This window comes from Carya illinoinensis, chromosome 2 (assembly GCF_018687715.1).
Source record: "Carya illinoinensis cultivar Pawnee chromosome 2, C.illinoinensisPawnee_v1, whole genome shotgun sequence".
NCBI lineage: Eukaryota > Viridiplantae > Streptophyta > Magnoliopsida > Fagales > Juglandaceae > Carya > Carya illinoinensis.
This window is the reverse complement of record NC_056753.1, coordinates 25888625-25909199: the sequence shown is the minus strand read 5'-3', so window position 1 is coordinate 25909199 and position 20575 is coordinate 25888625. Positions and strand designations below refer to the sequence as shown.

Here is a 20575-nt window from a genome sequence, read left to right as displayed (position 1 = left end):
ATGTCTCCCAAATTGCCGACACACTGAGTTTAGTTTGTGGGTTCCAAATTGTTTGGAAATCACATTGAATATAAGACTACGTTCTTCAGGAGCATGGTTACCATTAGGGCTGAGCACCGACAGATTGGAGTCAGTATCTGGGTCTTCCGACTTCGAGTCCGATTCCAGCTCTGGAGGCTATATGCTCCTCTTCGGCTCTGACTCTAACTTGTCGGAACGGAGTTAGTGAGACCGTGGGAGGGCAGTGGGCACCGTGCGATGACCCAGATCTGCGACGGCGTGGGACTCGGGGCGATGGCCGACAGGGACTGTCGAGTGCCGACTGGGGCACCTGAAAACAGAGCTTCAAAAAAATCAAAAAACAAATATATATATATATATATATATATCAAAACCATAACAGATAAAAGAGAAATCAAAGATTCAAAATAACTAAAACAGATTTCAAAGTTTCAAACCCAAGAACGAATCGAACGATTTCTGTTAGAGAGAGAGAGAGAGAGGAGATATCGGAGAAGCAACGACGCGTCGGAAGTTGGGGCTGGGTTGTAGCTGAGATTGTGGCGCCGTTTCGTGGCCAAATCGTGGGGGCTGAGTTAGGATGCAAATGGCCGAATGTGTGACTGAAGTAAAGTGGTAAACCCTAAAGCAAAGTTGAGACTGAGAGTAGGGGACCGGACTCGGGGGGAAATTAAATCTTGTTTGGCCTAAAGTAAAAGGTGCCGTCTACCTCCAAAACGGTGCCGTTTTGGAGTAATGAACTCTGTTTTTGTGACCAAAACAGAGTCCAACGATGCTGTCTGGGCTCTGTTTTGGTATTTTCAGCTTTTTTTTTTTTTTTTTTTTTTTTTTTTTTTTTTTATGTAAACCCTAAATCAAATATTAATTTTGTTTTAATACTATATATATTAACTATACTATTATATATAATATAACTATATATTATATAAGTATAACTATATATAGTCTAATGACTCTAATACTATACAGTATATATATAGTTATATAGTATATTATATATATATAAACTATACTATATATATAATATTTATATAAAATAAAATAAGATATTTGATATTAAAATAAGGTATAGTAACTTATAGTGTAACTATATTAACTTATAGTAACTTATAATAAATTAGTAATGTAAACTAACTTATAGTAACTATATTAACTTATATTATTTATTATAATGTTTATACATTATTATTTATTAGATGTTAATATAAAAGTCGGAGTTGGAATCGGAGTCGGAGAATGAGTCAGAGTCGGATTCGGTGCGCCGGAGTCAGATCGAAGCGGAGTCGGAGTTGGAACACCTCCACCTCCGACTCCGACTCCAACTTTTCAGTGGGAAAAAACTCTGACTCCGGAGCAGAGCCGGAGCGGAGGCGGGGTCGGAATCGGATTTTCGGATTTCTGCTCAGTCCTAATTACCATTTTTGCATACAGGTATCGTTATTCAGCTACTCATGCATGAAAAAATGTCATTTTGGTTATCCCGGGTCTGATTTCCTTCTAGGTTCAGATGGAGAAGAAATCAGACCTTTCAGAGTTAAAAGAGGCAGAAACTCTTGAACTCAGGAGTATGTTTTCTGCTGCACTGGAACCGTAGCATCTTGCACGTCTGAACTTCTCAAACAATGCTTTGGTTGAGAATGATGTGGGGCATTTGGAGCACTACTGAAATCATAGGCTTGCTTGGCGGAGCTCTATTCAATGAATGTTGGCATCTCCAAGCAAGCTGCTCGAGTGATTTGTGCGTTAATCTCCACAGAAAAACTGTGTCCTTTTCACGTAAATACGTGAACGTAATTATTCGTAACAGAGTTCACTCGAAAAGATCGGTTACCTTGACTTTTATGCAATGTTTTCTCAATTATTTTGAAAGGATCTGAACAATGGTAGAGAAAGTTCAAATGGCATTTAAGAAAACTAAATTAATCGAACTGAACCTTGCAAACTTAGAAGATATGTTTTACATTTTGTCCGCGAGCACAAGAGTCGGATCCAATTCATATACTTGCAAAATGCTCTCCCATCCTTTGTTTTTCTTTCTCTCTCTTTTTTTTTTTTTTTTGAAAAAAAAAAAACATATTCCCTTACCAACTGTAACTACACCATCAATACAAATATTCCTCCTTTTCTCTGCACACCGCTTAGGAGTCTCTTAAGTTGGTTATCCAATCAGATGATTCCTCTGGAAACTCATAGAGAGCAAAATAATTGAAGTACTTGCCATTATTGTTGCCGATACGGAACATGCTCATAACAGCAGAATGACTGGAGGTGGAGGAGTGAACATTACTGCACCAGTTAAATTTATCATCCAAAGCTCACTGCCCCAGAATATCAGGTGAGCCTATAACATCTGAGCACACGCTCGAGCCTCTTGTATGTTACACTAGCGGCTAAAAATACAATGAGGCTAAGGTACTTGATTGGATATCTTATATCCATGTTTCATATTCTTTTTGAGTCATCTTGATCAAGTCCATCCACCTCTTCCATTGGAATTCTGCCCTCTAGAATCCGATGACGAGCTCGGGATAACATAGCTTGATCTCTTTCTCTTATGAGCATTCCATGTAAACATATGCCCATTCCAGTTGCTTCCTCCAAAACCATGATATTCATGTTTCTCAGCATCTTCAGACTTGGGTCCCTTTGGGGCTGGGGTTTGGGCCAGAGCAGTGTTATCTTCACTTGTCGTAGGCATGATTTCATTCCCCAACTCCAAGACCTTTTCCTCTGAAACTGCATTATGTATAGCCGATGCATTTCCCTCAGATGCAAAAGGATCTCTTCTCTTCCTTCTAACTGAAAGCCTTGACATGTCTTCTCCATTTTCCACAGCCTTCATCCACTGTAAATCACTCAGAGTATCAACATAAACCACCTCCTTTCTTCTACGCTTTCCAGTGACACCGCCACTGTCAATACCTAAGGTCTCATCTTCCTTAATTTCGGGAGCAGAATATGCCCAATCGGGCACTTCATGTTCTTCCATAAGCCGAGATCTGTATTTCTCCTTCTGTTTTCTTTCCTCATCCATTTTCTCAAACAGCCAGAATTCCTCATCTGATCGGGCAGCAAGGCGATTGATTTCTCTCTCACTTGGCACATCTGTCCCGAGTGAACTTGTACCTCTGCGCATGATCTCCTCTAGCATCTGCTTGCTGTCCTGAGCTGTACGCATAAAGATTTGCCAAGTCAACGCATGTTCAGTAAGAAAACCCACGAGCGAATACATACATCACTAGTAAGCATGCAACATATCCAATTGTTGTAAACCTTAACAAAATATATCGAACTTGAACAGAAAACACAACAAAAATGGTTCTTTCCCATAAAGTGTCTGTAGCAAGTTTGAGACACCTCACAGACAATGCCCGAGGTAGTCCATTGGAGAACCATTGACATATGGGCTTTCAAAGGGAAGGCAGACCTATCCAATTCGAAGCCCATCTGTCCTCCCATAGTTGGGCTCCTAGCTCAGTATCTGTGTATGACGAGAAGAGACTTTGCTAGATAAGTTACATTTTTTGAGAAAAGTAAGAAGTATATTAATAAAAGAATTGGCAAAGCCTCGCTCAGTACAAAGAATGTCCTAACTATGTAGGAACAAGGGAAATAAGAAAATCATGCAAATCTTGGCCATTAAAATTAACAGCAATGGCCCAAGTACAAAGAGTTCTAAAAAAGAAAGCTTTAAGTTCCTCCATCGATCTCTCTTTGTCCTCGAACGTCCGTGCATTGCGCTCCTGCCATATGCACCACATGATACAAATCGGAATCATCTTCCATAAGACCTTTATCTGGTCGTTACCCCTTATGTCAGTCCAGCTAGCTAGTGTTGCCACTACTGTCTCCGGCATAACCCAACCCAAGTCTAAACGGCTAAATACCTCGTTCCACAACCCTCTAGCTACCTCGCAGTGTAGTAGTAGATGCCCCACCGATTCGCCCCCGTTCCTACACATACAACACCAATCTACAATGATCACCCTTCGTTTTCTCAGATTATCCGTTGTGAGAATCTTCCCCATAGCAGCTGACCATACAAAGAAGGCTGCTTTGAGGGGAGCTTTGTGTTTCCACAGTCTTTTCCATGGGAACTGGGGGTGATGCATTTGTGTTAAGGACTTATAGAACTCACGTACCGTGAACATACCTTTGTTTGAAGGTATCCACCACAATACGTCTAAGGGCTGGTTGCTTGGTCTGATTGAGTATAACAAACTTAGAAAGGCTTCAAAGCTGTCCAACTCCCAATCTTGCGCTGCCCTGCTGAAATTGATGTTCCATTGGATTTGATTTCCTACTACCACCATGACCTCAGCCACCGAGGCCTCTCTGGCTCTTGCCACCCTGAACAGTGTCGGGAATAGTTCCTTAAGTGCACAATTACCGTACCATGTGTCGTGCCAGAACTTGATTCTATTCCCTTCTCCTAAACGAAGACTAGTGTGCCGAGAGAAAACCCCCCAACCTTGCCTGATATGTTTCCACAACCCCACACCATACGCCACTCTTACTTCCTTAGTACACCATCCACCCCATGAACCTTCGTATTTACTCTCAATCACCAACTTCCAAAGTGCTTCTGGTTCTCTATGGTAACGCCATAACCACTTACCAAGTAATGCTCTATTAAACAGTCTCAAATTTCTTATGCCCAGACCACCATTTGCCAGAGGCCTACATACCTGTTCCCACCTGACAAGATGAAACTTGAATTCCTCGCCCATACCTTCCCACAAAAAATCCCTTTGAAGCTTTTCAATGCGAAGTGCCGTCCGTGCTGGAATAGGGAATAAGAACAAGAAGTAAGTCGGAAGATTGGATAAAGTACTCTTGATAAGAGTAGTTCTACCCCCTTTAGATAAATACATACGCTTCCACCCTGCCAATCGATACTCTATTTTCTCAATCACTGTGTCCCAGATAGCAGCCGCTCTCGAAGGAGCCCCCAATGGAAGGCCTAGATAGGTCATAGGGAGTGAGGCAATCTTGCATCCTAGAGTATTAGCCAAGAGTCTTAACTGCAGAACGCCTCCGATAGGCACCATCTCTGACTTGTCCAGATTCACTTTCAATCCTGAGACCACCTCGAAACAGAGAAGTAATACCTTCAGGACCCGAACCTAGCTTTGGTCCGCCTCGCAGAAAATCAGGGTGTCATCTGCAAATAATAAGTGAGAAATACTAATATTACCCTCTCCCGAGGGACCGATCGAATACCCGTTCAACCTCCCATTTGCAACCAGAACTGAAATCATTTTACTCAAGGCTTCCATCACAAAAACGAAAAGAAGTGGGGACAATGGATCGCCTTGTCTCAGGCCTCTTGTGCTACTGAAGAATCCCGTTGGGCTTCTGTTTATTAGGACTGAAAATTTCACTGTAGAGATACACCAACGGATCCAGGAACACCATCTCCCTCCAAAGCCACACTTTCCCAGAATGTCTATGAGAAAATCCCAGTTGACATGGTCGTATGCCTTCTCCATGTCTAACTTGCAAATAATCCCTGGAAGGCCCGCTTTCATTCTACTGTCCAAACATTCGTTTGCAATGAGTACTGCATCTAAAATCTGCCTATCCTTTACGAAGGCATTTTGAGGATTTGAGATTATTTTCCCACTGTCTTGCTAAGACGATTTGCAAGAACCTTAGATAGAATCTTGTACACCCCATTAACCAAGCTTATGGGTCTAAAATCCTTAATCTCCTCCGCCCCCACTCTTTTGGTATCAAAGCAAGAAAAGTGGCGTTTAAGCATTTCTCAAACTTTCCAAACAAGTAGAACTCCCGGAACACCTTCATTAGATCCTCCTTTAGTACCTCCCAGCATGTTTGAAAGAATCCCATAGAGAAACCATCAGGACTCGGTGCCTTATCTGATGCCATTTTCCTAACCACTTCTAACACCTCGCCTTCCTCAAACGGCCTCTCCAAATGATTTGCCTCCATCGTCCCTATGGTCTAAAAAATCAGCCCCTCTAACTTAGGCCTCCAAACCTCCTGCTCGGAAAGAAGTTGTTCAAAAAAACCAACCACATGATTGTTAATCACTTGCTCTTCCTTACATTCTACCCCATCAATCTTCAACTTCTCAATATTATTATATCTCCTGTGAGAATTAGCAATTCTATGGAAGAACTTTGTGCTACGATCACCTTATCTCAACCATAACGCTCTCGACTTCTATCTCCATGAGATCTCTTCCATAAGGATGAACCTCTCGAGATTTGAAACCAAAACTAACTTTTGAGCCGCTTCCTCCTGGTTCAAAGGCCTAGATTCCTGAACCCTTTCAAGTTCTTGAATCTCTGTTTGCTTGGTTTTCATAAGTTCCCTGATGTTACCAAAGGATTGCATATTCCACTGTTTTAAGTCTTGCTTCAAGGCCTTTAGTTTTCCAGCAAAGATGTAGCTTGGAGTACCCTGTATCTGATAGGATGACCACCATCTTCCAACCCTATCCACGAAACCTTCAGATTTCAGCCACATATTTTCGAACTTAAAATGCCGACGCCTTCTTTGAATCCCCCCGCTATCCAACATAATAGGCCAATGATCCGAGCATAAACGCGTTAATCTTTTTTGCCATACCTCCGGATAATGAATTTCCCACTCCGGGGAGATTAAAAATCTGTCAAGTCTTGACCAAGTCTGATTGTTAGCCCACGTACCACAACCACCCGCTAGAGGTAAGTCTACAAGGTTTAGCTCAAAGATGCATTCGGAAAAAATCAGCCATAGCGGACCTCATTCTTCTGTTTCCATAACACTCACTTGGGAATCTTGTGACATTGAAATTACCACCAATGCACCAAGGGAGATCCCACCAGCTATGCACCCCTGGTAACTCATCCCACAGTAATTTTCTATCGGTGTCTGAGTTAGGACCATAGACCCCGGCAAAGGCCCACAAGAAACCATCTAGCACATTCCTAAAAGAACATGCTACTGAGAAGAGACCTATAAACTCCTCCCTTTTTTCCACCACCCTTTTGTCCCACATCACCAACACTCCTCTTGAGGCCCCATTAGCTGCCAAGTACACCCAATCTACGTATATACAGCTCCATAAACTGCGTATTGTTTTTGTAGAAATAATTTTCAGCTTCGTCTCCTGTAAACAAATAATATCCGCCTTCCACTCCCGCAGTAAGTTTCTTACTTGAAGTCGCTTACTAGCCTCATTAAGTCCGCGGACATTCCATGAAAGGATTTTTGGTTTCATTTATTGGGTAAAGCCAGTCCCTTCCCTTTTGATCTCTCTCGGCTTGAACTACCTTCAGAATTCATAGACCATGTAAGTCTCTTGAGTTCACGTTGTTTCTTGGAATCAGTTTTTCTTTGTTATTGGTGTCCAGCTTCAATAGCTGTGAATAACGCCATGAATTGTTCCTCATACCCATCACACTTCAAACCTATCAAGTCCTTAATATCACTAACTGTCTGCAACACCCAGTCTGAAACATAGGCTGGGTCTGGGTACAAACAATTCAATGGGATAGGATTCTGCACTCTACACTCCCGCTGTTCCTCTAAGCCTTCATTATCTTCCCCACTCACAAGCCCAACAGACCCGCCATGATCACTCAAACTCTGTTCTTCACTTGCCGACACATATTGAAAAAGATCCTCACATTCCAAGTTTACAGATCCCCGTCCCGTAATCCCCCACCAAAGCGACCTCCCTGTGCAGCTCTGGTGTGCTCGTCGGTTCCTTGGAGCCCTCATCCCCTCCCTATCGACTTCCTCTGTGCATTCCCCGAAGGGTGATACCACTTGCCGAGGCGTATTGACAGAGATCTTCACTGACCGAAACTTCAACAACCTCATTCCGGCAATCCCCCACCTCTACGGCCTCCCTAAACATCTCTGGTGGACTCGTTGGACTTTCGGTGACATCCCCTCCCCCTGTCGGCACGTTCTGTGCAGTCTGAAGTGGTGGGAGTTCCACCGAAGGCTCAGAGATAGCACTCTGGAGCTTCGTCGGCGAAATGGGTGCAACTTCCCCCTCCGATAGTTTCGCCGTCACTTTCTGTTTCTCGGAGAGAAAGTCCGTCTCCCGCCGATGGCCTCGTGAGGATTCTGGCAGAGGAGAGACCCTCCCCCCATCTCTACCCGGATTCGATGCCCAACCCCTTCACTCCTTACGGGCTTGCATCGGCTTCCTTAGTTTCGGCCCCTCTTCATACCAATCCCAGGCCCACTCCCCGTGTGTCCAAGCCTCATTCCTGAACGCAACCTGGGCCTTGGCCCGTGGCCCATCTTGGTTACCTTTAAGAGCCCTTCCCCTAAAGCTCCCCGTTTCGTATCTCCCCCTTATGGCCCCGACATCAACTACAATTTTAGCCACCTCTCCCTGCAACTTCTCCATTTGAGTCTGCAAATCACGTACCATGCAGAGCACCTCCCTCACGTCTCTGCCATCATCTCTCTCCCACGTCTGGTCACGAGGGGCTCAATGTGGCCCTACTGCCTCTAGGCTTCCCCCACCGACCCCCTTACTCTTCTCTCCTTGCGTCCCTGCCGCCACAACCACCTCCTTGTATGACCTCGCCGACGGTTCTTCTCTCCACAGGTTCCTCTGTGCACCTTCTACAAGCTCCACCTTGCTTCTGTCCAACTGTGAGCCATCCTTTAAGATCCCGGAAAGTCTTTTCCAGCCCCTACCTCCCTCCTCATCAGGAATAATGAGGAAACTCCTACGATCTCCCTCACCATAGACAGAGACCTCCAAAAAATTCTCTCTACTGTTCGAGCCTCTCTGTACTACAAAACTCCGATAGCCTTCCCTCTTGGATGAGTAACTTTCACCCCTCCCACAATCCTCCAAAGCTCTCCCCAGCCATTGCGCAGTGTGCAATCCCAACAACAGCTCTTGTTTGAACCTCTTCCCTCTCTCAGTTAAACGTATTAAACCACCTTCTCTCACAACCGAAAATAATTTGTTTTCAATCACAATATCCCGGGAATAAAACAATGTAACAATCGGTATCACAAATACACTTTCCTAACTAACTTCCATCCTCGACAAAACAAAGAAAACACAGAAATTTTCGCACTTGTACGGAGAGAAAAATGAAAGTTAGTGCAGGGAACAAATGTTCCTATTTGATTGCTAGATAAGTTACATGACACCTAAAAAGTAGTCTACTTCCCTTATATTACTGCTTCTGGTTGGACATGCATAGAGACATTTATATCCAACACTACATTTTTCTGTTGATTGAGTGATAAAATCTTTACTGGAACATGGCAACGGTATTCATGGAATGGGTGGGAATTTTTGTGGCAGTGATGCCAACCAGTTTCTCACTAAATAGTGAAGATATTACCGCCCTATCTCTGAAGCAGAGAATGAAAAAAATGAATAAATGTTCCCTCCATGTTTCTAAACGCGAATATTAAAAACAAGTATGGCATCTCCTTAAAAACAGCCCACCTTTTAATAGGAGTTCCTGACCTTCACGAGAAACTTGCTTAGTTTTCTAAAAAGGGAAATATTGGGTATACAAAGAAACGAGATATTCCACTTTCAGAAAGTAGACATTTATTCGGATGTTCCCTAAGGGAGGACTTACATTTTAAAAATGCAGGAGTAGTGATGGATGAAATTACAAACCTGTGGAAGTTGTATTGAAAAGTCCAGCTTGGATGACCTTTTCATCAATGCCCATCTTCTGCTTTGCCCGCTCTAAGATTGCCTCTTCAACTGATCCAACAGTAATCAGCACAAATACCCTAACTTCCTTTTTCTGTCCAATACGATGGGCTCGATCTTCGGCCTGCTGATCATTTTGAGGGTTCCAGTCAATGTCAAAAAGTATTACTGTATCTGCTGATTGTAAGTTCAAACCAAGACCTCCAGCACGAGTGCTCAAGAGAAACATAAAGAAAGGAGAGTCAGGAGCATTGAATTGTTCTACTAGAGTCCCTCTATACTCAGTTTTCGTGTTACCATCAAGTCTAAGATACTTATAATTGTGAAGTTGCAGATAAATTTCCAAAATGTCAAGGAGACGAGTCATTTGTGAGAAAAGCAGAACTCTATGCCCTGCTCTATGGAGTTTTGGCAGTAAACGATCAAGAAGTTCAAATTTCCCCGATGCTCTGACTATCTCCTCCTTTTGCCATGTATTATAATCTGCTGCAACAAAAAGGTATGGGTGATTACAACATTTTCTGAGCTGCATGGTCAGGTTCTGTAGACCCTTTGATTTCCCGGAACCTGCAAATTGTTACCACTTGGTGAATGGGTGGTTACTTCAACACAATTTGAAATATAAAGATAAACTTCAACATGAACAGAAAAAAATATGCAAGAACAGTTCAATGATATCAAAAGAAAAATACAGCTATTCTGCAGTTCTCTCTGAGAAAACTGCAGTAGTTAGAAGATAATATGGAACTGGGAGCTCTTAAGCCACTGGATGGCATTGTTATTATGGCTTGCTTCTTGAACAAGGTGGCAGCCGTTTAGTTAACATTTTGAAAAAACTATACATGCTTTATTAAATCCAAAAGTACAGGAAGTCATAGTATTGATATTTTAGGCTTTGATTCTCTTAAAGAAAGGTCTTGGTAGTGGTGATATGATATTAAACCTTCCGCATTTTCACTTGAAGTGATCACTCACAAAGATCACACCAACATTCTTGACAGCCTGAAAATTGAAACCACAACCATAGTTCGGTTCTTAATGGTAGAATAATAAATAAATAAAAACTTTGAAATCGCCTACCAAATTAAGCATTTTCCCAAATCATAAGCATTTTGAGAAACATTAACTTCATTTTTAAATTGGGTTTTCTACCCGTTGATATTTTTTAAAAAGTAGGATGGAAATCGCAGTTGCATAGATTGCATGTACAGAGGCAACAAACCATTATCTAGCCCAACTCTGCCCACATCTGTAATCTGTTGATAGTATGCTTTCTGCCAAGCGGATGTATCACATTTCAAAATGACCTGGGATTTTCCAGGAAGGTACTTCTCCACCTCATCCTTTTTCCTCCTCAATATGAATGGCCTTATCACCTAGGAATCAATAACACATATCAACAAACAAGTCATGAGAAAATGGTAGAAAGCACAGATTAGGAGATAGTCCTCACTTGATGCAGACGACGAATGATCAGTAGTTCTTCCTCATCTGAAAGAGAAGCATCGCCTTTGTCTGCAAATGGTGCATTAAACCACTCCTCGAAATTTTGAACTGAATTGAAAATGTGTGGCAGAAGAAAATTAAGCAAGGCCCATAATTCCTGCAAACTATTCTGTATTGGGGTACCGGTTAAGAGAAGCCTCCGTCGTATCTGATAGCTGTAAACAAGAAAAAACTCAAATCAAATAATTGTTTTTCATTTTGTTTTTTGGTTTCTTCATAAAAGGTGATCCAAATTCAAAAAATTGTAAAATCATTATAATGTTATGACGTGCTATTCCTAACCTTACAAGAAGGGGGTGTAACAAGCAATCATCTAAAAAGGCATTGAAAGGCAACTTCTACTTTGGCCAAACATTGTAATGCATTATGAGTTAAAAGGGAAAAGAAGAAGAAGAAGGTTTCAAATTTCTAATCATATATCATTATTATGCAAAGAAAATAATCCAAATAAATAGACTTACTATGACTGATGCGTGATCCAAATTCTACACCAATATCATTCTTTCTGTGTGGTCCGTGAGAAAAGGCTGATCTTTTTCCATTATGTAGAGTACCTCTACTTTAAAAGGCAGACAATAGGAAGATACTCCCTGAACTAAACAGCCATACCACTTTTTTTTTTTTTAAAAAGGACTACTCCCCATAAGCTTTATTGATAGAACTCTTGTTTATGGCAGAGGAAAACCATGGTAACATGTGCAACTGGATGGATGCGAGGACCAGTTGCCTAACTCTATTATGCATCAACACCCAAACACAAAGGGTCCATTTACAATGGATGGTAGGCAAGCCAATTTTGTCAAGTTTCAGGAACCCTTGAACTTCTTTTGGAATACTCTGGAGTGTGTGGAATTCCTGTGTGCCCTCTTGCTCCTTGCTTCTCAAGCCAATCCACTAATGGATTCATTTCTCGATAACCATGTTTAACAGTTATAGAGCAGGTAAACAGCCAATTTTGGTAAACAGTCATACCACAATCATGCAATTTAACTTAAAATCATTGAAAGAAAACAGATAGAAGAAACAAGAAGTGCCATTACTGCTCTTTGGGCAAAATGGTATGTCCTCCTCCAAAAGCAAGAGGTGGAGGCTGAAGTCACTTCTTCAATCCTATTTGAATGCATCATTTATATTAAAACATGACAAGTAAGGTCAATCATACCCTGAGACGAGAGTCTTTGCAAGAACACTCTCATGATTCTTTAACCGATGCCCTTCATCAACAATCATGTAGTACCACTGAATTTTCTTCAAAAATGCCTTATCTCTCATGATAAGATCGTAGTGTGTGATCAACACGTTAAACTTCCCCTCCCCTAATAACTCTTCCCTCATTGTTTTTCTCTCATCTAAACGTCCATCGTAAAGAAAAGCTGCAATACTGGATCACAAAAGAAAATCAAAGGATCATTTCAAAATACATCTTACACTGGGAAACAGAAAACGTGCATGCACGTGCTCACATTGACAGTTTCAAAAAATGCTTCCTGCATACCTAGGAGCCCACATTGAGAATTCATAGATCCAATTTGGTAATACAGCCTTCGGAGCCACTATCAAGTGAGGCCCAGGCACACCCTTGTACTCCATGAGATATGCTATCAGCGAAATAGTTTGTATTGTCTTCCCCAACCCCATCTCATCAGCTAAAATTCCATTTAAGTTGTTATTAAACAAGGAGACCATCCACTGAAGCCCCTCTACCTGGTATGGCCTTAATTCTCCTCCTTGAAGCATGGATGGTTGTTCAGTTACCTGTAGAACTAAACTCAGTTAGATTCTCTGATCCCCTCATGATTTTTTGAGTATTATAATTAGGTTTCTATTATTATCAACCAAAAATAAAGAGCTGAATGGAGTTTGCAGTCATGATTTCTTCAAAATCCATTCAACTCTTCAACATCAAGCATTCTCAAATAAATTGATGCACTGGTCAAGCAGTTCAACACATATACTTTTGGGCTGGAATCTGTTTGCATATTACCCCACCTATAAAATCTACAAAGATTCTAGAACATAATTAAATCTCAGAGACATACAAAAGTGACCATACGAGTTTGCTGACATCAGAAGCAATGATTAACAACATATGGCCCCATTCAAGAGCCTAGGCAACTTCCAGGAGGAAACTGCTAAGTTTCAGCCTGCTCACCATAAAAGAGCAAGATAAACCTCATATACTGCACAAGTGCTATATGGAATTGTGCCTTTCTTACAAATTACATGAAGGCCTTGTTCAACATTCACATAGCAACCACCAATTACAGTCTCATTCCGATGAAATGTCCTGCAGTCTAATTTTTTTATGAAATAATCTAGCACCAAGTAATAAGATGCACATTATGGTTTACAGATTAAAAAAGAAAAGAAAAAGATGCACATTATGGCTTTATCCTTACCTTCTCCTGAATTGAATGGATGGCTGAGTTATACTGTCTTTGACCTTCAAGTAAATCACTAGTTTCAATATTGTGACTGGAATCAATGATGTCCATCTCTTCCTCAGGCGAATCAGCTTCTGAGTCTTTCAAGTCCTCTATCACATCTGAATGTTTAGAATCTTTCTGACGTTGAACGGCTGCTCCCAAGTTTACAAGAAGTTTATTTGTTTCTTCCAGAAGCATTGTCAATCGTTCATTCTTGCTTTCTTTTACCATTCTCATGTATGCTTCTTGATCATCAGCCTTCAAAGCTTGGAACCTCAATTTCTCTAACCGTGTAGCACGTTGCCTTTGCCTTCCATGCCATGCCTGTTAAAATATAAGTGCTCCTTTTACCTTCTCTTCAATTGATAACCAATATACTCCAACAAAAATTAACAATAAAGTTCCTCACTCACTCTCTGTCTCTCCCTCTCCAAATATAACAATTATCTTCTAAAGAGAATCAGTCCCAAAAGATTATGTAACTTGTTTCTTCCTAAGCATTCCTCACATAGGAAAGATGTAAAGAAAACAATATAGTTTTAAAAAATGTATGCGAAGACATTTCCAAAGAAGGTAAAGAACTTTAGAAAGAGAGAGAGTGCCAGACACATGAGACATGTAATCCCCTATTTCTTGATATAGAAACTTTCCGGTAACTTATGTGATATAATTACATGAGATAGGTACCACATATGTTCTACATGACTTAAATAACACTCATAATCAAGTTATAAAGATACCACACAAAACAATGGTTTAAATATATTTCCATGTAGTATCTACATACACGATTTGTCCCGCCGTTAAGATTGAATGGAGTAAGGGACATGGTTTTGAAGTTCAAAGGCATTCGAGCATTTCTTGAAATACATGAGACACAATGCTTGACCCCTTCCTCCCCCCCCCCCCCCCCCCCCCAAAAAAAAAAAAAAAAAAAAAACTCCCCCAACAGTTCCAACAATGTTTATTAACAATGGAAGATGTGGTTTCGGGGATAGGTGGTGTGAATGGATTAAACATTGTGTTTCGACCGCTCGGTTTTCAGTTTTAGTCAATGGAAGATCATGTGGATTTTTTCAGACTTCTAGGGGTCTAAGACAAGGAGACCCGCTCTCCCCTTTCCTTTTTGTTATTGCAATGGAGGCTTTGAGTCGCATGGTGGAGGCTACTGTAAGGGGGGGATTTCTTGCTGGTTTTTCAGTGGGCAGCAATAGTAATGTGAGTTCCATTTCTCACCTACTTTTTGTGGATGATACTCTCATTTTTTTGTGATGCTGTTAGTGGCCAGATTCAAGCTCTAAGGGCAGTTTTGTTGTGTTTTGAAGGTGTTTCGGGACTCAAGGTGAACTTGGAGAAGTCGGAGTTGGTTCTGGTGGGGGATGTGAGTAATATAGCCTCTTTAGCGGAGTTATTGGGTTGTAAAATTGCCTCTCTTCCTATGAAATATCTTGGACTTCCCTTAGGGGCGTCATTCAAAGCAAAGAGTATTTGGGATGGAGTGGTAGAGAAGACTTGAGAAAAGATTATCTCGTTGGAAGCGGTTATACCTATCAAAAGGGGGGAGATTAACCCTCATCAAAAGCATCCTTTCCAATCTTCCCACTTACTATCTCTCTCTCTTCCCATTACCGGTGGGTGTGGCAAACCGGATAGAAAAGTTGTTCAGAGCCTTCTTGTGGGGTGGCATGGGGGAGGAATTTAAATTTCATCTAGTGAGTTGGCAAAGGGTGAGCTGTCTGATTGCGAATGGGGGGTTAGGGGTGCGAAATTTGTGTGTTTTTAACAAGGCACTATTAGGGAAGTGGCTATGGAGGTACCAAATGGAAGGGAACTCGTTGTGGAGAGAGGTTATTGATCACAAGTATGGTTGTGCGTGGGGGGGATGGTGTTCTAATGAGGGTAGGAGATCTTATGGAGTAAGCCTATGGAAATTCATAAGAGAGGGGTGGAACACTTTTGAAAAATATCTCAAGTTTGAGGTGGGTGATGGAGCACGAACCACCTTTTGGTTCAATGTATGGAGTAGGGAGAGCCCTCTTTGCATTGTTTTTCCAGCTGTTTTTAACTTGGCTGGAAATAAGCAGGCCCCAATTTCAGAAGTACCATGTCATGCCAATGGGACGGTAACTTGAAATGTCACTTTTACAAGAAACCTTCAGGACTGAGAACTTGAAGAGCCGGCAGTTTTTTACAGTTATTTGTATTCAGCAAAGCTGGGAGGCAATGGGGGTGACCGTTTATTGTGGAATCATACGGGGAGAAAAAGGTTTACTGTTAAATCTTTTTATAAGGTTTTGACAATCCAACAGCCCACTTTCTTTCTGTGGAAGAGTATATGGAAGGTTTTAGTACCGTCTAACGTTTCTTTCTTTACCTGGACAGCTACACATGGGAAGATTCTAACGGTTGATAATCTAAGAAAGTGAGGTATGATTGTCATGGAGTGGTGCTACATGTGTAAAAGGAGTGGGGAATCGATAGATCATTTGCTTTTACATTGTGAGGTGGCTGGGGAGTTATGGGCTGGTATTCTTCGTAGAGCCGGTTTGAGTTGGGTTATGCCTAAGAGGGTGGTGGATCTACCAGCATGCTGGAATAGGACTCACAATAGCGCTCAACTGGCGGCAGTGTGGCGGATGATACCTTTGTGCTTAATGTGGTGTTTATGGTCAGAAAGGAATGATAGGTGCTTTAAGGAGCGTGTAGTGAGGAAAATCTGGAATTTTTTTTAATTCTCTCTTTTCCAATGTTTTTCTGCTATTGTTTTGAAGGGTGGGAATGTTCATGAGTTTTTATCTTCTTTTCAGTCTACTAGAATGTAACTAGGTGTCTCACTTTGTATACTTCTTGTGTACTTAGGCATTGCCTAGTTTCATCTATTCAATAAAGATTATTACTTATAAAAAAAAATGTTTATTAACAAACCTACCTAGGTCTGTGGAATGCCATCCAGCACTTCAACCCATTTACCATACAGTTTTCAGATGATACCTACTTCATCAATCAAACTTTCCCATTCAGTTTTCAATATAATTTAAGGCAGCATTTCTGACTTCGATCTCCCTGTTTCTGTTTCATTTCCCATTTTAAATACTCATGAAATGTAAAAAGGGACGGATGGAGGAAGAGATAGCATACCTGTACCCCATCATTCCTTTGTTTCCGGCGTTTCATGGATGCTTGAATTTGCAACTGGAACTCACGAACTGCATTGAGAATTTCTGCAAAAAATTTTCTTTTTCTAGTTTCAATCTGATTCTTCTCCTCCTCTTCTAACCTTGACAATCTCTGCATGAAAGGTTTTAACCATGTCAGCAGGAACACATTATTCCTATTTTTCCACATTATGGATTCACATTTGGGATCTTCTGATCTATATACTCTGTCTAGAAACTCATAAATCACGTTAAACACAAGAAGATCAGTCTCACAATCAGTGGCCCTTTCTGAGAATCTCTCAAGCCAAAACTTGACCGTTTATAGTAATTGTACTATTTTATCACTGTCATACAGCATTCATTTGCTTTCTTCTAATATTTGTGTTAATTTTAGAAACTTGATGGCTAAAATAATCAGATAAATTCAAAATCTATTCAGGTAACTCATAGCTGCCAATCAAGATCCCACAAATAGAGTGTGTAAGCACATCCCATGATGTGAAGTTTCACTTTCTAAAGACACCATAAAACGTATAACCCCAAATTCCCAATTTCATCATAATGAATATGGATAAAAGTTCAGAAAAATATGCATAAACTAATAATTGACCTCAGCATCCCGTTTTTTCCTGAATTGGTCGTCAGCATCCACGGCAAAAGCATCTCCGACGCCATAAAGTGGGCGACGCAGACGCATCATACCCCAGTCAAATAATTGCTTGTCGGGTTCAGCACATTTCATACGGAGCCAGTACTCTGAACTCACATTAGATCGAACCCTGCTTTGCAACTCTGCCAGCTGCTAGGAAGAAGAAAAGAAATAATTAAAACATAAAAACTATTCACTGACAAGGATAGAACCTATGTCATCCCATGATATTAGTAGTAACAAACAGAAAACGAGTCCATTTACAATTACTAGAAGAACTACATTTTGTGCATATATTAATAAACTGCCAACAAGCAATACAGAAATTTGCATCTGTAAAATCATTGACTTGTATAGAGGCCATATTGGGTTATGTTTTGCAAGCGATGAATCACAAATTTCATCAGACAATTTTTTTTTTTTTTTTTGATTAAGTAACAAATTTCATCAGACAATTATGGAAGAGGTGCAACAAAAATTGACTGTCTCCCTGAAGAACTGATCTTTTCCACCCATGAAATAATGGTGTGCTTGAAAAATAGTCATTTAATAATGTACAACCAAATGCTGCCTTACCTTCATTCACACAACTGGCATACAATTGTCATAGTTTAGTGTGTCTTTTCCACTAATGACATAATAGTGTGCTTGAAAAATAGTAATTTAAAGTACAACCAAATGCTTCCTTACCTTCATTTCACACAACTGGTATACAATTGTCATAGTTTAGTGTGGCTATTTTACCTTAATTCCATAGAGCTCAAGCAAGCACTTTGTCTGCAGATCCTCACCTCTATTTGAAGGCAATGCTAATTTCAAAAAAAATAATAAGTAAGTGATTCATTCTGAAAGACCGACTATATAATGACTTATAATCAGAAATAATTAATTCTTAAAAAAAGATCACTTCGTAGAGAAAGCTTCTGAACATTCTCATACAAACACATTTCATGCTGTGCGGATCACGAAATGGAATCTAGAGCTGGCAAAATCATGTTACAAAGATCTAGTGGCAGCATCAAAATTTAACCAACAACCAGCACCATCTTTAGTCTTCTGATCCTTAACATTTTAAAGCAACCAAATGTATACATATGCTATTTCATACTCAAAATAAACCTATAAATTATTCTATTTTTAGAACAGAGAGTACCATCTGACATTAATGTATGCAAGGAAAACCTGATAAAGCTACCCATTGTGCTAGGAGTTACATGCACCAACAGTATGATACACAAGGTGGAGGTTCTTAACTAACCTTCAAGCTCAGTCAACCGATGCTGAATGTGGCTCTGATAACGATTTTCCCTTGCTATAGTCAATCCAGAACCTGACATGCAGTTCGGACGTTGCTCCAGCAGTGAATCCTCAAAGTCGGCCAACAGATCTCCTTTGTAGCTACTGCGATCTTCCTGCATAATTATTTCAATTTGACATTAAGAAACAAGTTTTTTTTAATTTCTCATTACAAAAAATGACTCAACATGATAATAATAAAAAGTGAAATTCAGCTTGTACAAAAAATTAAAAAAAGAGAGAAATTCAGAAATAAAAATATCCGAAAAAAGGGGAAATTGCATAATTTCTAAAACACTTTGTGTTTACTGGAGAAACAAGGAATAAAATAAAACTACAAATTTTGCTAGATTTTCATACTCCCCCAATCCACACACCACCACCCCCCCCCCCCCCCCCCCCCCCCCCAAAAAAAAAAAAAAAAGGAAGAAACTCTCCAAACAACCAAGGGCACAACCTTGAGCCCTAAAGAAACCCGAATCACTAATCTCTTTCAGTACAGATTTTCAATTACATGATTACTCACAAATACACGCACACACAATAGGTATGAGGAACAATCGCAAACCAACAGAAAACACCAATGATAAAGACAAACAAATACCCACAAAAACCCATCCTAAACCTAAATTCCCCATTAGCCAAAAAGACGCCCTATAAAAAACTCCTTTCGAAGTAGGGGAAATAGCGAAACCAGAGAAGGGGGAGTTCTAAGGGATCCATACCAAACTCTTCCGGGGAACCAACTCGTCGTCGGGTCCAGCGCCACCTCCAGCATTAGCCTCAGTGTCCTCGGGGGCGAAGTAGATTGAGGAAACGGCGTCGTGGAGGTCGGGAGGGAGGGGGAGGTTGCGGGACACGAGGTTGAGGGCGCAGATCAGAGATTTGGTGTTGAGGACCGCGGGCTGCTGCTGCTGGTGGCACGGGGTCTGGCTCTGGCTCTGGGTCTGGCTCTCTAGCTGGGCCATGGCACGCCGTGGCGGGAGCCTCCCCAACGGTCCCTTGTTCTAACGAATATTTGAAAAATTAAAGCGAAAAACTTTAATCAGCGTGTGCTATATTGGGGTTACAACTCGTATTAGGATCTCCTCTCTCTCCCTCTCTCCCTCTCTTCGGCGCTCACACAATTACGAGAAGAATAGTTGGACTGGGTGGCGTGTTACGGTAGAGAGTCCCTTTTTATCATTTTATTCTCGACGAAACACGCCTTTACTCTTGTACTGTGTGACGAAATTACCCCTCTCACTATCCGAAGTCCCGCCTTGGTTCGTATTTAATTGATCTACTCCTCGTATTTTCCATTCGAGTTTTGCTACACTCGTGTGCTAATATATCACTTCATTTTTTTAACACAAATCTTATCATTTAACCGATATAAATAATGAATCCTACCAAAAAATTTATAAATAAAATCACTGATAATATTTACAACTTCTCCATTTATTTGTTTGCACAAAGAAATAACATACCCATAGAATTAGGGGTGCTACCCGCACCGTATGGTGCGGGGTAGACCCCCCGCCCCTCATCCCCACATGGGACGGATGAAAAAAATTTTTCCCGTCCCTCACCCCTGGTATGCGAGGGCGGGGTATCCCGTCCCGCATGACGGGATATGGATTGTGGGGGCAATCCGTCCGCCCCCCTGCACCCCTTTTAGGACTTAGGCCCATAAGTAATTTTTGGGTTAAAAATGGCCCAAAAACATCAGCAATGGGCAAAAAATAACCCACAAGCTTGTATTTTTGGTCTAAAAAAAGCTTGTAGTTCATTTTCAACCCATAAAATTATAAGTAAAAAGAAAAAAAAATTAAAAACCAGAATAAAAAAAAAAAAAAGTGTTATAGATGGTAAT

General features: G+C 40.9%; 1 protein-coding gene across 2 annotated transcripts; it reads right to left on the bottom strand.

Annotated features, from left to right (window-relative positions):
- On the bottom strand, positions 1–19896 carry LOC122300534 (probable ATP-dependent DNA helicase CHR12). Of its 2 annotated transcripts, none has more exons than XM_043111267.1 (12): positions 19446–19896; positions 18683–18836; positions 18169–18233; positions 17386–17574; positions 16756–16905; positions 13591–13941; positions 12687–12946; positions 12354–12572; positions 11139–11346; positions 10908–11061; positions 9647–10252; positions 1–331 (listed from the first exon to the last, which is right to left on the bottom strand). In XM_043111267.1, the coding sequence occupies exons 1-12, from the start codon at positions 19686–19688 to the stop codon at positions 204–206; spliced, it is 2727 nt and encodes a 908-aa protein (XP_042967201.1). In that variant the 5' UTR covers positions 19689–19896; the 3' UTR covers positions 1–203. The 2 variants fall into 2 exon arrangements, with proteins under 2 accessions (XP_042967201.1, XP_042967200.1); XM_043111266.1 differs by lacking the exon at positions 1–331 and adding an exon at positions 1921–3189 and having other exon boundaries at positions 19446–19894.
- Positions 19897–20575: the final 679 nt, after the last annotated feature.